Raw genomic sequence first — 20,101 nt, forward strand, 5'->3', positions numbered from 1 at the left:
TATTGTTCCTCATAAGCTGCGCGTACCACAGCCCTTGCATGCCATTCGAAAATAGCCGGGTGCCAGACGATAAAGAATCAGCATATAGACCTTATTGCTGATTTTGACCTTATCTTGGGGCTCCGATTGTAGCTCTAGAAACAAAAGTCGAAAAGCCGCATCATGTGCTGCGGATTTATTGCCCTCGATAGGCTGATAATCATTATAATCAAGCTTGCAGGACCGAAGGTCGACAAACACTTTATTGATTGATTTTCGCTCGAGCACATCAACTTTGTGGAAACGATCTGAGCGAGAGATCTCGGCCACCTTAATGGAAATAATCATGCCGGGCTACCTCGTAAATCCGCATAAGGGGAGCGATGGTGTTAGAAGGGCCCCGGGGCTACTGTCATCTTATTTGTACAAACTCAGAGCAGATCCAGATTATCAGAAAGTCCGCGAAATCCTTTACGTCAACACTCCCCAAGCCACTTCATGGATATTTTGAAAGGGTGATGGGAGTCCCTTGGAGCGGCATACGGGTGAGTATGCACCCCTACCTTTTCCAATGTTAAATTTGAACGCGGTATCTACACTGGCTTTGTGTCACCTACAGCAAGGGGTACTATTGAATCACCAGTAGGAGCGCCTGCGGGATGAATACCCAACAGATTCATTTCTAGGAAACGGCGCCTATTGGTGAATCAGAATGTCTGGGATGGTTATGAAGACAGTATTTGCGAGAATATGCTGAATTAAGGGGTTGGGCGTCGCGTTGCTGTCCCTGGGTATTGAAATATTGAGACAGATACGCACGCCCCTTGCAGTCATACAATCGCTGACCTATATCGTGAACCAGAATAACATGCCAGAGACATTCGCAGTTGCAACTCCTTCCAGAATCTATCATTTCTATTTACCTGAGGCATTTTCTATACGTCATGGTTTTGATAGAATGCCCTAAAATAGACATGGTGGAATAGGGAAAAAGTAAATGAGCTTGGGCGATGGGCATACGCAAAAAGTGATTGCGATTCCATTTTGACTTGCCACACGCGCTATTTATTCGCTAAGAGTCTCTCTGTTTGCACCCTAGTATGGGTGTCTTCCCATAATCCCTCTTGCAGCCCTTATGCACATCTTTTATAGTTAAATGGAGGCTGGCCCACCTGTGCTATATTTTTCCCGTCACGACGCCCCTGAGAACACTGGCCTTTCTTTTAACCTCACCATTTTAAACCTATAGTCTATACCGCTTCCCCTTATCTAAGAAATCTTTGGATTACTTGTCCACTACAGCACCTACTATGGGATACCTAAGAAATGCAACAAGTCCAATTATTGATTTTGGACAGACAGTTTTTCGAGAACATACAACCGCCTTAGCTGTTGGTAGTACGGGGCTTGCCCTCGCTACAGCACCGATCACCGGCCCTGCATTATTAGGTGCTATTGGTTTCAGCACTTCGGGACCTGTTGTGGCTTCTCTTGCTGCAGCCTGGCAGTCTTCAATCGGAGTAGTTCAAGCTGGGAGTCTGTTTGCAACCTTACAGGGAGCTGCAATGGGAGGCGCTGCTGCAGGGACATTTACAACAGCCTCGAATATTGGGATTGGGATGGTGGGATCTGCAGCAGTAGGAATTAAATGGAAACATAATAGTAAACATCCTGGTCAAACTGGAGAAGTTGGTATTGAATCAATTCCTGCTTGTATGTTGCTCAATGCTAACATGGACAAATATAAAATTCAACTAGCTGAGGATGACGAGGACATGGCATACTGTCCACAAAGTCGAGATGTAGATGATTCTCTAGGCACAGAGCTCGCGAAATTCCTCAAGATCGACATATCCTGAGTTGTTCACGTTATTCTCTCACTCTGAAACATAACTGGCAAAAGTTAAAAGGGATAGTTATGGAAGAACTATTTTTCGAATGTTCTCTAACACGCCAAGACCCTTTTCCATAGTTTAAGAGACCGTCCAAAAGAATGGACAAGGAAAGTGAATGACAAGGGTGTATTGATGGGTCGAAGGGGAGGATACGGAGGCCTTAAGAAAATATGACACGCCCGTTTTTCTACCTAGAAAACAGAGTACATTGATTTTGATTAGTTAGCTTTCGTAGACCTCATTAGTCAGTTTTAAACTTTGTCTCGCCGACAAATTTAATTTTCCCATTTTATCACCCGTGAATAAGACAAAATAAGCACCAAAATTTGACTTGTAGCTTTAAGATTCGTCATATTCATGTCTGAGTCAGCAAAGTGTGAATGCTTTAAAGCATTTTTATTTTTACATCACTATCGTGCTTATTACCCCTGTCATTTTTTTGGAATCAGTAAAGCATAAATGCATGTTTTTTTTTAAGGCCACTATCATCATCATCCCTGTTATTTTTATTGAATCAGCAATATGAATACCTTGGGGCTTTTTTTTAACGTCAATTGCATAAGGTCTAAGTGTATCACCACCCTTATTTTTGAGTCAGAAAAGGGTAAAGATTTTTAAGCATTTTTCCATTTTGACATCACCATTACAAATTCCGAGTGCTCATCAATCACCCTTGTCAGTCAACATAGTGACCTCAAATGCTGATGTGCGATTGATTTGTGATTGATGGTAGTTAAGTCAATGTTTATTACTATAGCCGACATTGAACAGGGGGGTTATCAATTTGAGGGGTACGCGCATAAACTAATTGATACTCATATATATAAAATTAAAAATACATCAATAGATTGATCTTTGACATAGATCCGTCAACTGGTCTTAGCAGCATCTAGATGTCCGACTTCTGGATTTTCCAATCGGTCTAGTGCCTCGTAATTATCGCGCACTTCTCCTCTCTTGTCCTATTTTAATATTTTTCTCTTCTACCAGTAGTTTGGGCCGAGTGTCTATTAATAACATCAGGGTTGCTTCGTGAAAACTACCCAACCGGGCTTAGTGCACCCTCTGATCGAAGTGAGCTTATAAGCCCTGACTTAACGTCAATTGATTCGCAAACTTAATAACTTATTCCCTCGAATTTTTAGGGCATATCGTCTGAGCGATTAAATGCCAATAAAGTGTCTGCTATACCCAAGGGAGGAATACTTGTAACGTATGAACGCATAAATCCATTAGATTCGATGTAAGAGCGTTGAGTTATGCCTGTTTATAAATCGAACTAGCTTGGCACTTGTAGTAAAGAGCACGTAGGATCCTGAGCGTTGCAGACCAAGCGCAGCGCGCCTGACCTTGCAAAGGTAGCTAGTGTGCTGTTCTATCGGCGGTTTATTTCCTAATTATCCCGTAAAAAAACTACTATTGTGCTTGGGATTGGAAGAGGCTGAAATTATGATGGTTGATTGGTCGGAGTGGCATGGTCAGTGCCTAAGAACATTGAATTGGGGGCCACTGTGAGCAAGACATGGGCTGAAGCAATTGCGGCATTATTATAAATAATTAATCTAGGCAAAAAAATCCTTATTCCTGTCTAGTTCCCCTCGACGATAGGAGGTAGCACATGTAACGGACCAGCATATTTCTATACAGAATCAGTACATACAGTGGACAACAATATAAAGAATCAATACAAAAAGCACAGTGTAATTGGACAAGACGTTTAATTCATCTCGGAGATTGCTCTCTTATCCGCCGCTTCCGGTGCCCGAAACGCCGTCGGCCCCAAAGAGACTTTGATAGATCGCTCTGCTATCCTACAACAATAATGCTAAGCTTTAGACAAAGGAACCTAAAGTCAAATACTAAAAATATGGAAATTCATAATCGCCTGACACTCTCCGAAAATTATATAATGCCAAAAATTCCCTGAGTAGGCAAAATGGCAGGGTAAATAGGTGATTTGAGAATGGAATATAGAGGGATAGAACTGGTAGGAGCAATGGGGAGAAGTATGGCAGGAGGTGATAAAATACCTGTCTATATGGCTCTGATACATCGAGCCAGGATCGAGACAATATTCATAGGCTGCTCGTTGGTACGTTCTAAAGGGGCTGCAACCTAAAATAGTTCTTATGTACGATCTAGGAATGCTACTACGATGACAAAAGAAACTAGGGAGTTATTTGAGTTATCTAAAATAGCCAATATAGCGTGATCTTGAGAAAATATCTTATGCTTCTTAAGGAATAAATCATATGACTAGCCACCGCTTAGCGGAGGTAGCTGAGATAGGATCAGAGCTAAGTTGTTCAAGGGCTAGGGGAGCGTCATCAAAATTTGTCTATGAAGATGATCGAGGTCTTAAATTGGGTTGTGTTACTCTTAAATCCGAATCACTAGTACTAGTGTTAGCGGTCATCACCTAACTTGTGTACGACGAAGGTTGCAATGGATTCGGGCTCGGGTTCTAGAAATGCCCTTGTATGCACTAAATAACTCAAGAACGACCCCGTAGAATATGAATATAAGCAATAACTTTCCCAATGGAGTTTTTAGAAACAATCAACTAACTACTACCCACTTTGTTTCATTCTTTTAGTTTGCTTCTCAAGTGTGTTCGAATGATAACGACGATCAATTAAACAAGCACAAATGCATACCAGTGGGCATGAGTCAGTTTAAAAGTTCAAATACAGAAAACAGCTAAAGGACTTGTCGGCCTGGATTATCTCAAGTTGACCGATCTTTTGTTCTACAGTCACTACTCTCTCTAATTTTATCATCAAGTATATCGTTAGCACATAATGCGTGCAATTGGTTGGCAGGATATTGCTACACTAGCCGCTCTGGCTCTATCATTACAGAATGTCTCAGGAGCAGGCACATCTTTCCTCAATCACACTGAGCTACTTGCTGATCTGGAGAATCCCGAATGGTTTGAGCAGAACATACCCTTTCTAGACCTCCCTACAAACCAATCGCAGATTCAGGATGTCTACTACTACCGCTGGGAAACTTACCGAGAACACCTTGTTTATACTGGGGCTCAGTATGGCTACATGACTAGTGAATTCCTGCAACCAGTCAGCTATGGTGCACCCTATGGTGGCGTCAATGCTGCGGCAGGCCACCATATCAATGAAGGACGATGGCTCCGTAACCTCCAATACGGCCAAGACGTGGTGAACTACTGGATTAATGGGCCGGGACAACTCAACAAACCGACTACCTCCCTTGATAATCCAGACACTAGCGACTGGGCACACGAGTACAGTTTCTGGGCTGCAAGCTCAGTTTGGCGGCAGTATATGGTAACTGGTGATAAGGCTTTTGTCGTCGGACAATTAGACAACCTCGTCAAGCAGTACCGCGGCTGGGACAACCATTTCAACGATACCCTAGGCCTTTACTGGCAGTTCCCCGTCTGGGATGCAACTGAGTATAGTGCTGCCTCTTACAACTCAAGCGATCCGTACCATGGCGGCGCCGGCTTCCGTCCTACCATCAACGGCTATCAGTACGGTGATGCCCGAGCAATCGCGGAAATTGCCAACTTGGCAGGCAATTCGACGTTGGAGGACGAATACAATGGACGTGCTGATGCTCTCCAGAGAGCAATGCAGGCCAGACTATGGGACAGTGAGCTCCAGCACTTCATGCATATGGCCCGCGATGACAATCCTACTGGAGTGTTACTCACCTCGCGTGAGTTAATGGGCTTCATACCGTGGATGTTCAGTATGCCACAAGCATCCGATATTGTTGCCTTTGAGCAGCTGACGGACCTCCAGGGCTTTGCAGCCAACTACGGCCCAACGACGCTCGAACGACGCAGTCAATTATTCATGTACCAAGCCAGTTCCTGCTGTCGGTGGGATGGGCCCTCCTGGCCCTATGAAACAGCGCAGATCCTGACTGCTGTTGAAAACGTGCTCAATGATTATCCACCACAGCAGTATATTTCTGCGGCCGACTATATAACGCTTCTTCAGAACTATGCCGCGACCCAGTTCAAGAACGGTCAGCCATATGTCGCCGAGGCTCATGATCCCGATGCGGACAAATGGATCTACGATTCTGAGGATCATAGTGAGGATTATAACCATTCCACTTTCGTCGACAACGTTATAGCCGGGCTCATCGGCTTGCGGGCACAGCCAAATGACACGGTAATAGTTAACCCCCTAGCGCCGTCCTCATGGGATCACTTTGCTCTGGAGAACGTGGCATACCATGGCCACAATGTGACTATCATGTGGGATAGTTCTGGGTCATCGTACAACCAGGGTCAGGGATTCAAGGTCTACGTTGACGGACAGCTCCGCAGTAACCGTACCACTATAGGTTTGCTCACAGTCAACGTCGGCCCCGTTGTTCCCCAGACTATCAACCCACTGGTCAATATCGTTGCCAACGGCCAAAAATTCCCTCTTGGAACGACACCATTTGCTTCTTTTACCTTTCAAACCGACAATGTCTGGAATGCTGTTGACGGTATCATTTGGCGTACCGAGATCCCTGAGAATACCCGTTGGACTTCATACTCTAGTCCAAACGGAGAGGACTCCTTTGGCGTCGATTTCCAGCGCCCCCAAGCTGTTTCCGATGTTAGACTGTATTTCTATTATGACAATATTGGCGTACATCTACCTGCTAGTTTCGATCTCCAGTACTGGACGGGAACCACCTGGACGACTATTCCGAATCAACAGGTTGATGTATCCTCTTCCACTTCGAACACCCAGACTACAATCACTTTCCCGACGGTTATTACCTCAAAACTGCAAGTTGTCGCCCCCAATCCTGGCTCTGGGAATGGCTGGGGTCTTTCCGAGTTCGAGGTGTGGGCGCCGGCGATCTTTGAGTTGCAAAACAATAATAGCGCGAAGCTTATGGGTGTGGAAAATGAGTCAAAATCAAACAATGCGGCGATACAGCAGTACGAGGACAATGGAACCACTGATCATCTCTGGCAATTTATACGCACCACTGGTGGCTGGTACAAGATCATGAACCAAAACAGCGGCCTCCTACTAAGCGTACAGGACATGTCCACTTCCGACAGTGCTGCTCTCCAACAGTACCAGGATAGTGGAATGGAAGATCAACTCTGGCGAGTAGAATCACAAGGCAGTGGTCTATTCCTCATCAGGAACAAGCATAGTGGGCTTGTTGTGGGCGTCGATGGTGAGTCGATGGACAACAGTGCCAATGTCGTTCAGTTCGAAGATACCGGAACCAAAGATCACTTATGGAGTATACTTCCAGCAGTTCCCGTCAGTGAGTTAAATAGCACTCTCAATTGATGGATTAAACACACCTACCCACAACCGATTATCCTTCTCTACATGTATAGTTTATTTTCGTATGAATTTAGACAACTTCTCAGAATATGGATTACGTGATTGTGCAGCAAACCCATTATCTCCAAGTCACGGTAAACATACGACTATTTTGAACTAACCAAAGTATTGAAATCGAGCTTTTAATCGGTATAAGAGTATATAGACAGATCAATATGCAGCCAATGGCTATTTTGTACGTAACCGCGGTTCATGTTTCTTTCAAATGGTGGGAGGGGAATACGGTCTGTGTATAGAAAATGAAAATAGAGACAATTTAGTTTTATGAAGGCGGTCCCGTTCTTTTACTAAGATAGAGAGCAAAAAAAAAAAAAAAAAAAAAAAAAAAAAAAAACCAGAAGGCAATGTCTCCTCACGTCTGAACGACAACGTGTCTTCCAAATTCTGGAGCGCCGGGCTGAAGATATCGCCAGAAGCCAAGTGCAAGGCGTCGATGTAGGTGATGTAGATCTAAATGAGATTAAATTATGACATGTTGGACCCGTTGCGTGTTGTCGTAGATAGGTATGCTGCTGTTGCGTTTTTCACTAATATACGAAGTAATGGCATCTGCTACCCAGTAAGGGTAGCAATGCCATTTATATTGAATGTCAATACTGATAACACTTCAATATTGAAGAAATTTTGCGTAGAAACATTGAACAATGTTAAATATTGTTGCTACCTAAGATCAATTATTTCCAAATGCTTTACATTGCAATTGATCACGATGTTAGTTTTACATGTATTCGGCCAACAAAACATATACATATATATAGAAGAAGAGATTTCTTCAAAATTTTTTTACTTCAAATCCTCGGAGCCCGACAGGCAACTTTCGCATCCGATGGAACCGTCTGCCACACTACTTGCGCGACTTCGCGGCCTACCTGTTCAATCATATCCATCGCCCAGATGACATCTAAATGCTCATACCCTTCAATGATCTTATGATGCACTAAATTTACATAAGGCTCACGCCCATTCTGCAATCTGCGCAACAGCTTCGCTCCATCAACCAGATCATCGGACCCGGCAATCCAAAGTGCGAATGGCGGTGTTTTTGGTCCATACCAGGCATTGAGACTACGATTGCCACCAGTGTCGTCGGAACTGGAAAGACAGCCACTTTCATAAGCACGGTCTTCTTCCTCCTCGCGCAAGACTTGTTCTTTAGTGGCCAAGATGCATTTTTGTACTGCGAACCCATCGCAGCCGAGCCACCACCGCATGCTTTCGGCACTGACATAGACGGGTGCGAATTGGAACATACGGTTACGGAGATCACGGTCCCAGCGTGCATCTGTCCATTCGAAGAGAAAGGCAAAAATCCGATAGCTCAAAACACCATAAATCCGCGGTGGAATAATTTTGCGCATGGTCATCATGAGCGGGATAAAGGCATGAATGCCGAAGATAAGTCGAAAAACAGCTGGAGAAATCTGCCTCACGAAGCGAAAGTACATCTTCTTAATCAATGGTCCCGCATAAGCAGCTGGGGCAAGACCACAAAACACAGATATGCGCTCACCCAGCTCTGGTCGTTGGTCTTGTGCGAGCGCAACCATTGCCTCGGTGGTACCTTGGCTGTGGCAGATCAGGCCTAGGGTCTCAAATCCAGTTTCATAAAGAATTCGTGACACAAAAGCTGGGAGGTCTAGTGTACCCATGTGTCGAATGTTCCAGCACCACATTCGCGGGTCATTGTACGTAAGAGCATTGTGCTTCGGTCTGAACCCGCATCTGTTGTTTCCCAACCAGACATCATAGCCAGCCTTGCACAAATAAAATGCCAGACTATCGTCATCATTGGTGCAATAAGCGCCTGCGCTTTGAAGCAACCCATGAATGAGTAAAACAGGATAGCGACGATTTGACGTAGAATGATCCTTTGTCTTTCGGTCGTAGAATACATCAGGTTCTCGATGGTCTCGCTCGGCTTCAGATAGAGGCGAATATTCATGCGGGTTATAAATGTGCCAGAGTTCAAGGATGAATCCGTCTTCAGTCTGGACATGGAACATCTCACAGTCTAGTCCAACCCTTCTCGCGTAGTAGCCAATATCACAAACGATCGGATCGTCTCCTCCTTCCAAAGGTGGAAATTCCGTGTCCTGAATGTTGCCCTCAATATCCTCGTCGTATTCTACTTCTGAGGCAGCTGTTTCTCTCTTATCATTCAACTTCCATTGCGCGCGTTTCCATCTAATTGCCATCTTCCGCCTTGCCTTCTTTCTTGCTATTTCTTCTTTGTAAAATGGTCGGCGTTTAGTCAAATTAATACCGCATACCCGTAGCCAAATTTTCCTAACGCCGATACCAATTCCGCTTAAACACGAGCCCACCACAATAATGCCAAGAAACGATAGCGAGAGGCAGAACGAGATGGCACGGAAAGTCTGGCATTGAAAAGTGCGCAGTAACGACGGAGGTCCATATAGCGGCAACGGAGGGAATAAAGGATGCGTATATGCAGGAGGGTTCACAGTATTGAGAGGGCCAGTCTGCCTTTGCCTGTATTTATGCAACGGAACCGACTCCGGCTGTCTTTCCACTGGAATTTCCTGCTGCCGAGACTGTCGTGATTCGGAGTGTTCTAGATCGTCGTGGGGATCCCCTGAAATGGCTTCATCTCTAAGCCAATTCAGCCTCTCGGCTTCCTCTGACGGAACTGCAGGCAGGCGTTCTCCACGTTCTGTCTCGATAACCGCATCGTGCGGGGTGACGAAGCGTGCGGCAATTGCTCCATTTTCTTGTTTGTCCCTGTGTCCCTGTGTAGCAAGTGCAAGCCTCTGAGACTGTTCGGCGAATTCTATAGCAACAGAAGGCCGCATTCGGCCTGAGAAAGGTGCATTTTGCTTCGATCCTGAGGACATGGCTTAACGCTAGAAAAACGGATGAACTATGACGCCATTCCTGGATAATCGCCAAAAAAAAAAAAAAACGTGATTGAGGAGAACGCCACGCGGCAAATGAGAGACCGAGAAATATAAATTAGACGGCCTGTACGAGAAAAAGACCGACGGTGTTGAGAATAGAGAAGCATGTGAAGCCCTTTAATCTTATTGACTGTGCACGTGATCCCCGCTGACGTATTTAGGCGGAGATTAGCCGCATGGCCATTGTGGCCAATCAGAGAATAGGAGACCCACTCTGCGTGCCCTACATTTTAGTAGTTCCGGACACTTTACTGGCCAGAAATGGACTCGGTTTAGTATTGATTTATCGACCAAGAGCAAATAAATTCATCCTTTCGTTCCTCTCTCCACTAATCTATGATGTTGCCTTCAGATAGTACAGCACGCTCTCTCCCGGCCCTAGGTTTGATGCCAGAAATGAAGTGGCGACGCCTATGTCACTATGGTCTGGACCTCCAGCTCCTCCTCCTCCCAGGACTCGACGCACATTCCACCCCGCAGCCCCGTTAGGTTGACCATCTGCGATGCCTAAGAGTGACAGGGTGACGTTAACCAGCTGAGTTCCATCAGAGCTTGACCCGAAGCCGCCGCTGCCCTGGTCTGGACCGTAGTTCGCCAGGACGACTACGACATTCTCATTATTCGAGTCCGGGCCTGCAATCCATGCTTGAAGCTGTTCAGATGCCTGTGCTCCCGGGGTATCTGCTCCTAGTGGGTTCTTTGGCTGCATTGGGTACTGGGTGGTGAAGTCCGCGATGGACATCAATTCCGAGTCGTATAGGAGTTCCTGACCCAGCGTATCAATCTGGCTCAAGTTAGATCCGGTAATGAGATTTGCACCAGCTCCAACCCAGTGAATGGCAACGGTATAACGTTCAACATCAGCGAGACCTCCGAGATCCTGACCGTTACCAGTGTACATATTGTCCATGTCCGGGCGGACCATGATGGGGATTCCCTGTCTGGTTGAATCTTCGACTTGTTGGTTGATGTAAATTCGGTAGTTCTCAATTGCGCGCTGCACTGTGCCAAAGGATACAAGAGTCGACTGTCCGGAGTTGTTAATGTCTTGGTCCAGTCGCAATCCGTCGGCGCTGCCCCGCCAAATATACCAGTCTGTCGCAGAGTTGCGATCAAGGGCCCACGACAGATCCAGTCGAATCTGTGCACCTGATTTTTGAATGGCGTTGTGGTAGGCAATGGCTACTAGAGAGTTGTTGGCTGGTAGATCCTCGCCTGGGTCAGGACTACCAGGAGTCATGTAATCGAGTTTGATATAATCGATTCCCCTGTTTGAATAATTATGTTAACTTCACACTAGAGTAACAGTGATGATAACTTACATCTCCGCAAAATTATTAATAACCGAATCGTGCCACTGTTGGACACCGTCCTTGCTAAAATCAAACGTCTGTCGCAAATTATAGCTCGGCTGAGAGTTATCAAATAGCGAACCGAGCTGAATATCCGTTCCTTGGACAGTGACATCCGCGTCGCCAGATAACGCCCCCGGTAGAATATAAACTCCCAATTGGATGCCATTTGAATGCAACTCATCTGCGAGTGCAGTAAGATTGGGGAATGTAGAAGTGTCTGGAACGAGACGCCCATAAGGATCACCTCCATTGCCGGACCATCCGGAATCGATACTGCACAGAGTGTACCCGGCGGAGACATTTAGATTCTGGCATTGTGCCTGGATGCTGTCCTGAGTCGGTGCGAATCCGCCGTCAAGTGCCTGTAGGCCGAAACTATTCCATCCTCGTGGTGGCGCAGTGAATCCATTCGCACTCGTTCCATAGTAAGGAATGTACAATGAAGTATCCTGAGCCTGTGCTGCCGTTGATGCTGCCAGTAACAGTGATATACTTTTATAGGCCATCTCGGTCGAGTGATGTGTGATATGCCACGAGTTTATATTGAACCAATTTTGTCTGTCGAACAATCGAGAAGGGAAAAGGGCTTAGTTTTAAGTCCAGTCGTGCCAATAAATAACATTTGAAGCTACTCCATAAAGGTTAATTGGTGTCTCGTGGGGTCTAAAACAGAATTAGCAATCGATGCAGATCGTCCGAGAGCGTAGACATTTACGTAAATATTTCCTAGTCAACAGACTCGCAATTTCAACAATTTCTCTCTCGTAGTTCCGTGTCTATATAATGGCACATTATTTAAATTATCACAATCTTTGGGTTCTATTGTGTAAATTGCAATTAATACTACATCATGTATAAAGTGGGCAATGAGCATACGTATCTAGACCTTGAGGCTAACACGAGCTAGTTGCTGTGGGGGCAAAGCTTGTCTCGATTGCGTTAATGGTCTCGATATTGACATCTGGAACCTCTAAATAATAGTACCAATTCATAATTTACTGCATCAAGCTTGTCAGATTATTATGTTTTTCTACTACATGTAAATGTTATATCGAACTGGGTGAGCTCTCATTCAGCTCTAGTTCTACCCCAAAAGCTTCGGATTATTTCCAAAGCGAACATCCGTAGCTGTGCTCGAAGTAATATCGCTTTGAAAGAAATAGCGAGTGGTATTTTTTTCACCTCAATTTAGTCTATATCCAAGCATCAACAATCAACAATACACAGAGCATCAAATGTCTCCCCTCCTTGCTAAACGACAGACAAGAAAAACATTTAAAAAACATAAAAGGGCTCGTCATTCAATGACACGAAATTTCCTGATTAGCTGGATGGATTTTCAAGACTGCTCGCGTCGGGAAACTGTCAGGTGCATCTCTGACTGCATGAAAACACCAGCGCACCATGAATTCCACGGTTTCGCAGGGTTCACAATGGAAAGATCAAATCGCCGGAGAAGCTGCTCGTCTATCAGTTCCGGCTCGATTCCAGCAAAAAAAAAAAAAAAAAAAGAAAAGAAAAGGGAAACGCACCTCGACAAAAATCTTGTTCAGTTCCATCTGAGCAACATCCCGCCCGAGGCATTTAAATCGGCCATAGGCAAAGACTACTTCCAAATTATGTTTCATTTCTTCAAGCGATCAGGAGAGCTGTCAAGCCATCGCTCCGGGCGGAAAATGTCTGCATCGTTGCCCCATAGTTGTTTCGATCGAAAGATTCCGAATGCGCAGTAGCCAATGTTTGTGCCTCCCGGGATGAATTGTCCGTCAATAGTGTCGCCTTCGGGGGGAACTTCCTTCGACATAAGGCCTACAACTGGCGGCCAGATGCGAAGGCCTTCTTTAATGATGGCTTGGAGATATGGTAGATTCCTCGCCTCAGAATCACGAATAGGTGATGAGACTTTGGCGGCTGTGTATTCGGCACGAAACTTTTCCAGTATCCTTGGTGTGGTGATCAAGTAGAGTAGAGTGACTCGAATGGCTGTGGCGGTGGTATCAGATCCGGCAATTCTGGGGTTTGATCAAGTGACTGGTAATGTTTAACGTGGGGGAAAGGCGGTTTACATCTGAAGGATACCTTCTGAGATAGCCTCGGATTGTGTGAGACCATGTCTAATGAAAGAATCGAGCATGTCTCGGCCGTGCTTTGGATCTAGTTTAAACCGTGCGTCAACAACTTCTTTTGTGATACTATATGGATACCATTAGCGTTTTGAAAATATGCCGGGGGACAGTGATGCCTTTACCCCATGATCTTGCCAAATCCGATAGGATCCTTGTCTGAGGGCAAGAGTGCTTTGAATACCCTCCATTCGACAGTGACATGAGCCAAGGTAAGATGGCAATGACCATAAAAGCAGGCATAGCCTTTTCGGTTAGTTTGATGTAGTCATACAAATCGGTGTCTGCGTCTAGATATACAAACGGCTTTCCGTGAGCTATAGCTGAGATGACATCCAAAGTGAAATATTGGGCCGTGCCTCCGAAATCAAGGGGCTTATATTGGAAGTCCTCGCGGATGTATCTCTCAAGAAGTCGAATGAGTGACTCGACGGTCTCGTCGACCCGCTCTTCAAGTCTGTCAACTTCGCTCCCGGAATACTGTGAGAGGTCAGTGTTGAGCAATTATTGTTCTGTAGGAATATGAGTGGCTTACGCCGGCAGCCATTTTGGACCTCAGGTCACTATGTTTTCCTTCATCCTTTTGCGACTCGACAGTATCCTTCGGGGGCTCAAAGCGCATTCCAGTGTACCATTCTGAGCGTCGGTACCTAGAACGTACGCCTAGCATCCTGCGCATGACATCCGGGTCACTTGTGAGCAGGTGGTAAGGGCCAATTCGTGCAAGGCGGCCTGTGCAAGTTATTGGCGGTTGGAATAGAAAGACGTGCATGAATTGGTGCCAATTTTTCATGAGCTGGAAATACCATACTTTTCACAGACATCACTAAAATCTTGATGAAAGTTGCCAGCAAGAGTGCGCCAAATTAACCAAGACTTGGATACACTAGCCAGCCATGGCCCTTTGATATGACGCAGGCGATACCAATTATAGAAAGTGCTTCCGACAATGTAGGAGAAAAGCACACTGAAGAAGATAGAAAACGCTGCATCCCCTCGCAGTAACTCCAATGCGTTAGAAAGAGTCATTGTTTCTGTATAATAACTGATTTTGCTGCAGGGGTGTGTACGGTTTTCTGTTGAAGTTGGGTCCTCGTCGTCGAGACATTGGGAGTGATGCTGCATGTGCACGCCTCAGCCGCACCGGGCTTGGCAGAACCATGGTATGATGGACCATTTTCTACAGCGAGCGGACGTTAACTAGCGGCGCAGAAGATCGGCGAACAAAGGGTGCCTTCTCCGCAAGATTCTCCGGATACGGGTGAGGGTTTCCGGATGAGAATCCGATAAACCCTGTTGGGGTCGGCCAATCATCCTCAGTTCTCATAGTAAATGGAGACCATACAGGATCAGGTAAATCTCCTAGCACAACATGCATGTTGGATAAGCGAGGGTTTAGTAGTAACACGAGCCTAGGAGGGTTCCGACTGGCCGAAAACGGCTTGCACGACGCGCCTTGCAGCTAGCGGGGCCGGCCAGTCGGAATTTGAGTTGATTTATCTTGTCTAAATGTAGATGCAGGGTGGAGCGTTGGTAGTGGGCACAAGGATCGACGAGCGTTGCAGAATTTCAAGCGTAGCAGGTGTTTGTAGAACATTGTACGGAGGTGCGCGTCAAAAATGTTGTCAGTGGAGACATCATTAGTGTATACACTAAATATTAATTTCTTTTTCAAATACATGAAATTACATGCTGTTTCTGTAGTAACTATATGTATATCATAGCTATCCAATAAACTATCTAATAGCCTAGTTTCTATACTTAATTTAGATATTTTAATGGGTCTTTATTTACTAGTAAATTGACTAGACATATTCATACTAAGCTAAAATATTAATTTACACACTAGGGCTCTCTAGCAGGTGTCTCCACTGGCAAAACTTTTGACGCGCACCTCCGTACAGAGTGCATGTTGTTTAGCTATAGATAAACTTTGTTAGTGATGGATGGATAAGGCAGGCGGGACCCGGCAGCGGGCCGCGATTTGGGGCTGCCGGCCCGCGACCCGCGGTGGCCGGCGCTCTTTCCTCACTCCACCCTTGAATCCTTACGACGGATTAGCATGCCTGTTCTTCCTTGTAACAACCCCTACTAGTAATGGCTGATCCCACAACATACGATTAACTAGAGGGTAGAGAAGTCCGCCAAATTCGCCTTTGTTGGCCTTATCACTTTGCTACCCGACCGAGCCTGGTGTGTCATTGGTTGATACAGGGCAGTGTGATAGTGATACTGCCGCGGTCGTTATTCCTTCTAGTCGACTTGCCGTCGTGTCTTCATTCTCTTCATCCTGCCCAGCTCTCATCAGTAATATCGCCAGAGGCAATACTATGTATGCCTTTGTCGACAGTACGGACTATTGAAGCGTCGCTGCCCTGACCTAGCATCTATCCGACTCGTGCCAGTTTGGGTGGCCACCGTCTTGCGAGGGAATCACCATGAGCGCACAGTCCGTGAAAGCAGTTCAACCCACCTCCGAGGGTGAGACCTCCAAATCCCAATCGGCCGTGGGCAGCCGCGCCAGCCCGGACGCATCGCCATCACAGCCCGATCAAACAGGGACGGACCAACACCGCCCGAACGTCTATGGGACAATTGAACCTGAAGTGTGTTCCGGTTTTATTTTACATCAGCTTGGTCTTGGACAATTGAAACTGGAGATTAACCGGACTCGGTTGAACGATCTAGGCACCGGAAGATGTGGGAGACGCAGATTCGGCGCTTGACCCTGGGGATTGGGCAAGTTCGACAATGTCGCTGCGGTCCAGTTTGATGATGCCACATCGGGAGAACGGAAGGCTTTACCATGGATTCAATGACGGCAGTAAGTAGAACATGGAACAGTTTGACGGAACAGACGTGTTTCTAACTATCTTAGACTATGTCTTGCCAGCCGATGAGGTGAGTGTCGTATTGTCTCATGTCGAATCGAGCCATCGCTAAGATCGAGATAGGAAGAGAACGAGCGGCTAGGTAATTGGATTACTTTTTTTTTCATAGGGCGTTTGACGACACTGACAAGGAAAAGACTTGCAGCACCATATCTTCTTACTCACTTTCGACGGACACTTATACAATTCGCCAGTGGACAAACACAAGACGATGCACAATGTGTTGGACGTTGGAGCGGGCACTGGTATCTGGGCCGTTGATTTTGGTAAACATTCTGGTCGACATCGATATCGAAGTATTTTTCAGCTGACTAGCAAGATGAACAGCTGATGCCCATCCCGAGTCTACTGTGCTAGGGGTAGACTTAGGAGCGAATCAACCGTGTTTGTAGGTTTACAAAGTAGTGCAGTTCCGGTGTGCCTACCTACTCACTGTCGTGATTGTTCAAGAGTACCGCCGAATCTATCGTTTCTCATCGACGATATAGAAGAACAATGGATGTTTTCCCAGAACTTCGACTTTATACACAGTCGGATGATGACGGGGTCCATTGCCAACTGGCCCAAGTTTTTCGATCAAGCTTTTGCGTATGTCTGTTTCCTTTACGTGAGATAAATCTGAAAAGTATCAAGCAAACTGAGACCGGCTTCGTCGTTTAGCAACCTGACATCCGGTGGATACATGGAATTAGTTGACATATCCCCCCCCGGACGCTCCGACGACAACTCTTTCCCCGAAGACTCGGCGTTGAAGAAATGGAGCGAAGTCATAATGCTTTCGGCTAAGAACCTGGGCAGATATGCCAATAGCGCTTCATTTTATAAACAGCAGATGATCGATGCGGGGTTCGTCGATGTGGTTGAAACGCAATACCCGTGGCCAACGAATCACTGGCCCAGAGACCAGAAACTGAAAGAATTGGGTGTGTACTGTTTCTTTCTGTCTATCTCCACAAGCTAAAACTTGATATAGGTCGCTGGGTGCTTCAAAACATCGGCTATTCACTGTCTGGCATAAGCATGGCCCTCCTCACTCGGGGTCTTCATTGGACAGCAGAAGAAGTCGAGGTGTTTCTGGTGGATGTGCGGAACGAGTTTAAAGATCCCAAAATACACTGTTATTTTCCTATGTAAGTCGTCTTTGAATCGCTAATTGGACTCTAGTTAACAAGTCTAGATATGTGGTATGGGGTCGCAGGCCAGAGTCATCTGCTTGAAGGATGTGTATAAGGATTCAATGATGTTGCGGTCATAGTATGTGTCTCCTATACAGCGATCTTCAATGTCTAATTTTGGTGCGTTTATGTGTATTGGTTCTGAAACAGCGATATATCCATTTATTGAGTATATATGAACAACGCGCGGAGTTGGAGAGTTGTCATATTTCATTTACATGTATTCATGACTCAAATTTCATAATTAATTGAACAGGCAGTTATATTTCTATAATCAACACATATTTTTTTTACCTTTTTATTCACCACCATCATTGAGTGCTGGCTGGATACCTTAGACTAAAAAGTCTTGGGCACAGACAGCTGGTTGACCTTCCAGCGCGGCACGGGACCGATCAAGTGGTCAAACGAAGGCGAGTTGGACACACGGGGCGTCAAATCCTCAAGATCCCAGAGATAGCCCAACGTCTTGAGCACAGAGGTAGCACTATACGGCTCATGTTCGCCCGTAGCCGGATTAACGCCATAATTCTCAACATGACCCTCGGGGGTATACGGCGAAATCAAAAACGTCGGCATACGACCTCCCAACCTATCAAAATACAGCGTATACTCGGATCCATCAACGGCAGTCTCGGTGTATGTCTTGTTATCGGGCCTCACGGCAGCGGGTGCAGGCACATGGTCAAAGAATCCACCAGTCTCGTCGTAGGTCAGCAGAAGCAGCGAATCCTCCCACTGGGGGCCATTGCGCAGGGCTTCGTAGATTTGCTTGACAAAGATCTCGCCGTACGAGACGTTGCCGTTGGGGTGCATGGAGTTGGTGTTTGCGCCGCAGCATGACGGGTTCAGGTACGAGAGTTGAGGGAGTTGGCCGAGGTAGGCGTCCTGGAAGAAGTTCTCAATGGGCACGACGCTGTCATTTGCATTGGACGCGGTCCAGTTGAAGAACAGACTGTCTGGAAGGAATGCGCCGTTGGTGCCGTCGTAGTTGAGCCAGGAGATGTTCTTGCTCGAGGCGACTTCGAAGATGCTGGGGATGTCAATGGCTGAGACGTCAAAGTCGTTGTCGTTTTTACCGTGGCCGTCTGAGGTTCCAGCGGTGGCGCAGAGACGGTTAGGGTTGGTGGGCTGAGAGGGGTTAGCTAGCTGTATGAAAGAAGAGACATAAAAAAAAAAAGAACGCACTCCGGGAATGCAGGAGAACCAGTAGTTGAAGGTGATAAACTCCTCAACCAAGTTCTTCAGAACCGGCACTTCCTCCTCACTGTAGTAGTTCATGACCTGCTTCGCAGCAGTCTCAGGAGTGATGTCCGGGTATCCAAGCAGTTGCTTATCGACGAAACCGCGGTTGGTGGTCTTGACCTTGCCGCTGGCCACATCGGCATTATCGGGCGCAAACTGGCCAAAGAACTCGAGATTGTTGCCGGTAACCGAGTGATCAGGATCATTCAGCACCGAGTCAAAATCTTTGCTGTTGGTGCACCACTTCTTGCCATTGGGCTCGCTGAGATTCTGCGGAATGCAGTACTCGCCATTGTTGATCGGGTTGTCGAGACCAGGGTGCCTAATGCCACCGAGAATGTTGTCGTACGAGCGGTTCTCGAGCAGGATCCAGACGACGTTTTTCACTTTGCTTTTCAGATTGGCAATTGACTTGTCCGAGCCAGCCTTGTAGCCAAACGGCGCATCAACTTTTTTGTTGATCTTGTCCTGGTCCGCGCTCCAGTTTGACTGCGCGGGTGCAGGCGTGGCCAGCGCAGAAGAGGCCAAAAGGCCAGCAGCAACTGCAATGTTCGACTTCATTGCGACAAACAAGCGTCTTTGGGAGTTTTTTTTTTGGGTACTTGTCAGGGATTTAAAAAAAATTGTTTTCAGGTCGCATTGAGCTTTGCCTTATATAGTAGCTTCCACAGCTCAGCACCGTCCGGAAGCAACACCCACGTGCAAGCTCCGATTGCGGATTGTATGATAAGAAAACAAAATAATAAAGACAGTCAACATTGTTGGAAACAAGCGAGAAAAAAAGAAATTACAATTGGGCGCGCAACCAACGGTCATCCACTGCCAACGCGCACATCGCAACACGTGCCCGCATTAGTCGATTACTTTTGTCTCTGCCGTGATTCGTCCCACTGGTACAACAAAAAACAACAACAGAATAACTAAGAGGTTATTGGCCAGTTGCAGCGGAGTTAAGATTAATCCTGATCAGCGTGGTCAGGGCTGGGCGCGTGATTGGCTGTACTCTATTTACACTTGGAGCCCCACACAACAATAGTAATAATAATATTAGTATTATCGAACCGCAAACAACGCAGATATATTTAATACTAATTTAATCCTGGCGACTCAGTAATCAATCGCAACCGTGGGAGACCGCGGCTATTTCCGACAGTTATGTA

General features: G+C 46.2%; 5 protein-coding genes across 5 annotated transcripts; 3 read left to right on the forward strand and 2 right to left on the reverse strand.

Annotated features, from left to right (window-relative positions):
- Positions 1–1,289: 1,289 nt before the first annotated feature.
- Positions 1,290–1,838, forward strand: TRUGW13939_02309 (uncharacterized protein; the record flags this gene model as incomplete). The annotated part of the gene is made up of 1 exon (XM_035485503.1): positions 1,290–1,838. One exon carries the CDS (start codon positions 1,290–1,292, stop codon positions 1,836–1,838), a length of 549 nt encoding a protein of 182 aa, XP_035341396.1.
- Positions 1,839–4,675: 2,837 nt separating this feature from the next.
- On the forward strand, positions 4,676–7,177 carry TRUGW13939_02310 (uncharacterized protein; the record flags this gene model as incomplete). The annotated part of the gene is made up of 1 exon (XM_035485504.1): positions 4,676–7,177. One exon carries the CDS (start codon positions 4,676–4,678, stop codon positions 7,175–7,177), a length of 2,502 nt encoding a protein of 833 aa, XP_035341397.1.
- An 845-nt stretch (positions 7,178–8,022) lies between these two features.
- TRUGW13939_02311 (uncharacterized protein) lies at positions 8,023–14,659 on the reverse strand (the record flags this gene model as incomplete). Its single annotated transcript, XM_035485505.1, has 9 exons — positions 8,023–10,091; positions 10,573–11,420; positions 11,475–12,093; positions 12,247–12,283; positions 13,321–13,519; positions 13,574–13,699; positions 13,815–14,110; positions 14,166–14,362; positions 14,437–14,659. 9 exons carry the CDS (start codon positions 14,657–14,659, stop codon positions 8,023–8,025), a joined length of 4,614 nt encoding a protein of 1,537 aa, XP_035341398.1.
- Positions 14,660–16,068: 1,409 nt separating this feature from the next.
- TRUGW13939_02312 (uncharacterized protein) lies at positions 16,069–17,738 on the forward strand (the record flags this gene model as incomplete). Its single annotated transcript, XM_035485506.1, has 10 exons — positions 16,069–16,236; positions 16,319–16,454; positions 16,509–16,531; positions 16,585–16,603; positions 16,659–16,787; positions 16,849–16,909; positions 16,972–17,109; positions 17,182–17,444; positions 17,495–17,651; positions 17,699–17,738. 10 exons carry the CDS (start codon positions 16,069–16,071, stop codon positions 17,736–17,738), a joined length of 1,134 nt encoding a protein of 377 aa, XP_035341399.1.
- A 297-nt stretch (positions 17,739–18,035) lies between these two features.
- On the reverse strand, positions 18,036–19,502 carry TRUGW13939_02313 (uncharacterized protein; the record flags this gene model as incomplete). The annotated part of the gene is made up of 2 exons (XM_035485507.1): positions 18,036–18,827; positions 18,885–19,502. The coding sequence occupies 2 exons, from the start codon at positions 19,500–19,502 to the stop codon at positions 18,036–18,038; spliced, it is 1,410 nt and encodes a 469-aa protein (XP_035341400.1).
- Between the last annotated feature and the right edge of the window lie 599 nt (positions 19,503–20,101).

Source organism: Talaromyces rugulosus, chromosome I, assembly GCF_013368755.1.
Source record: "Talaromyces rugulosus chromosome I, complete sequence".
NCBI lineage: Eukaryota > Fungi > Ascomycota > Eurotiomycetes > Eurotiales > Trichocomaceae > Talaromyces > Talaromyces rugulosus.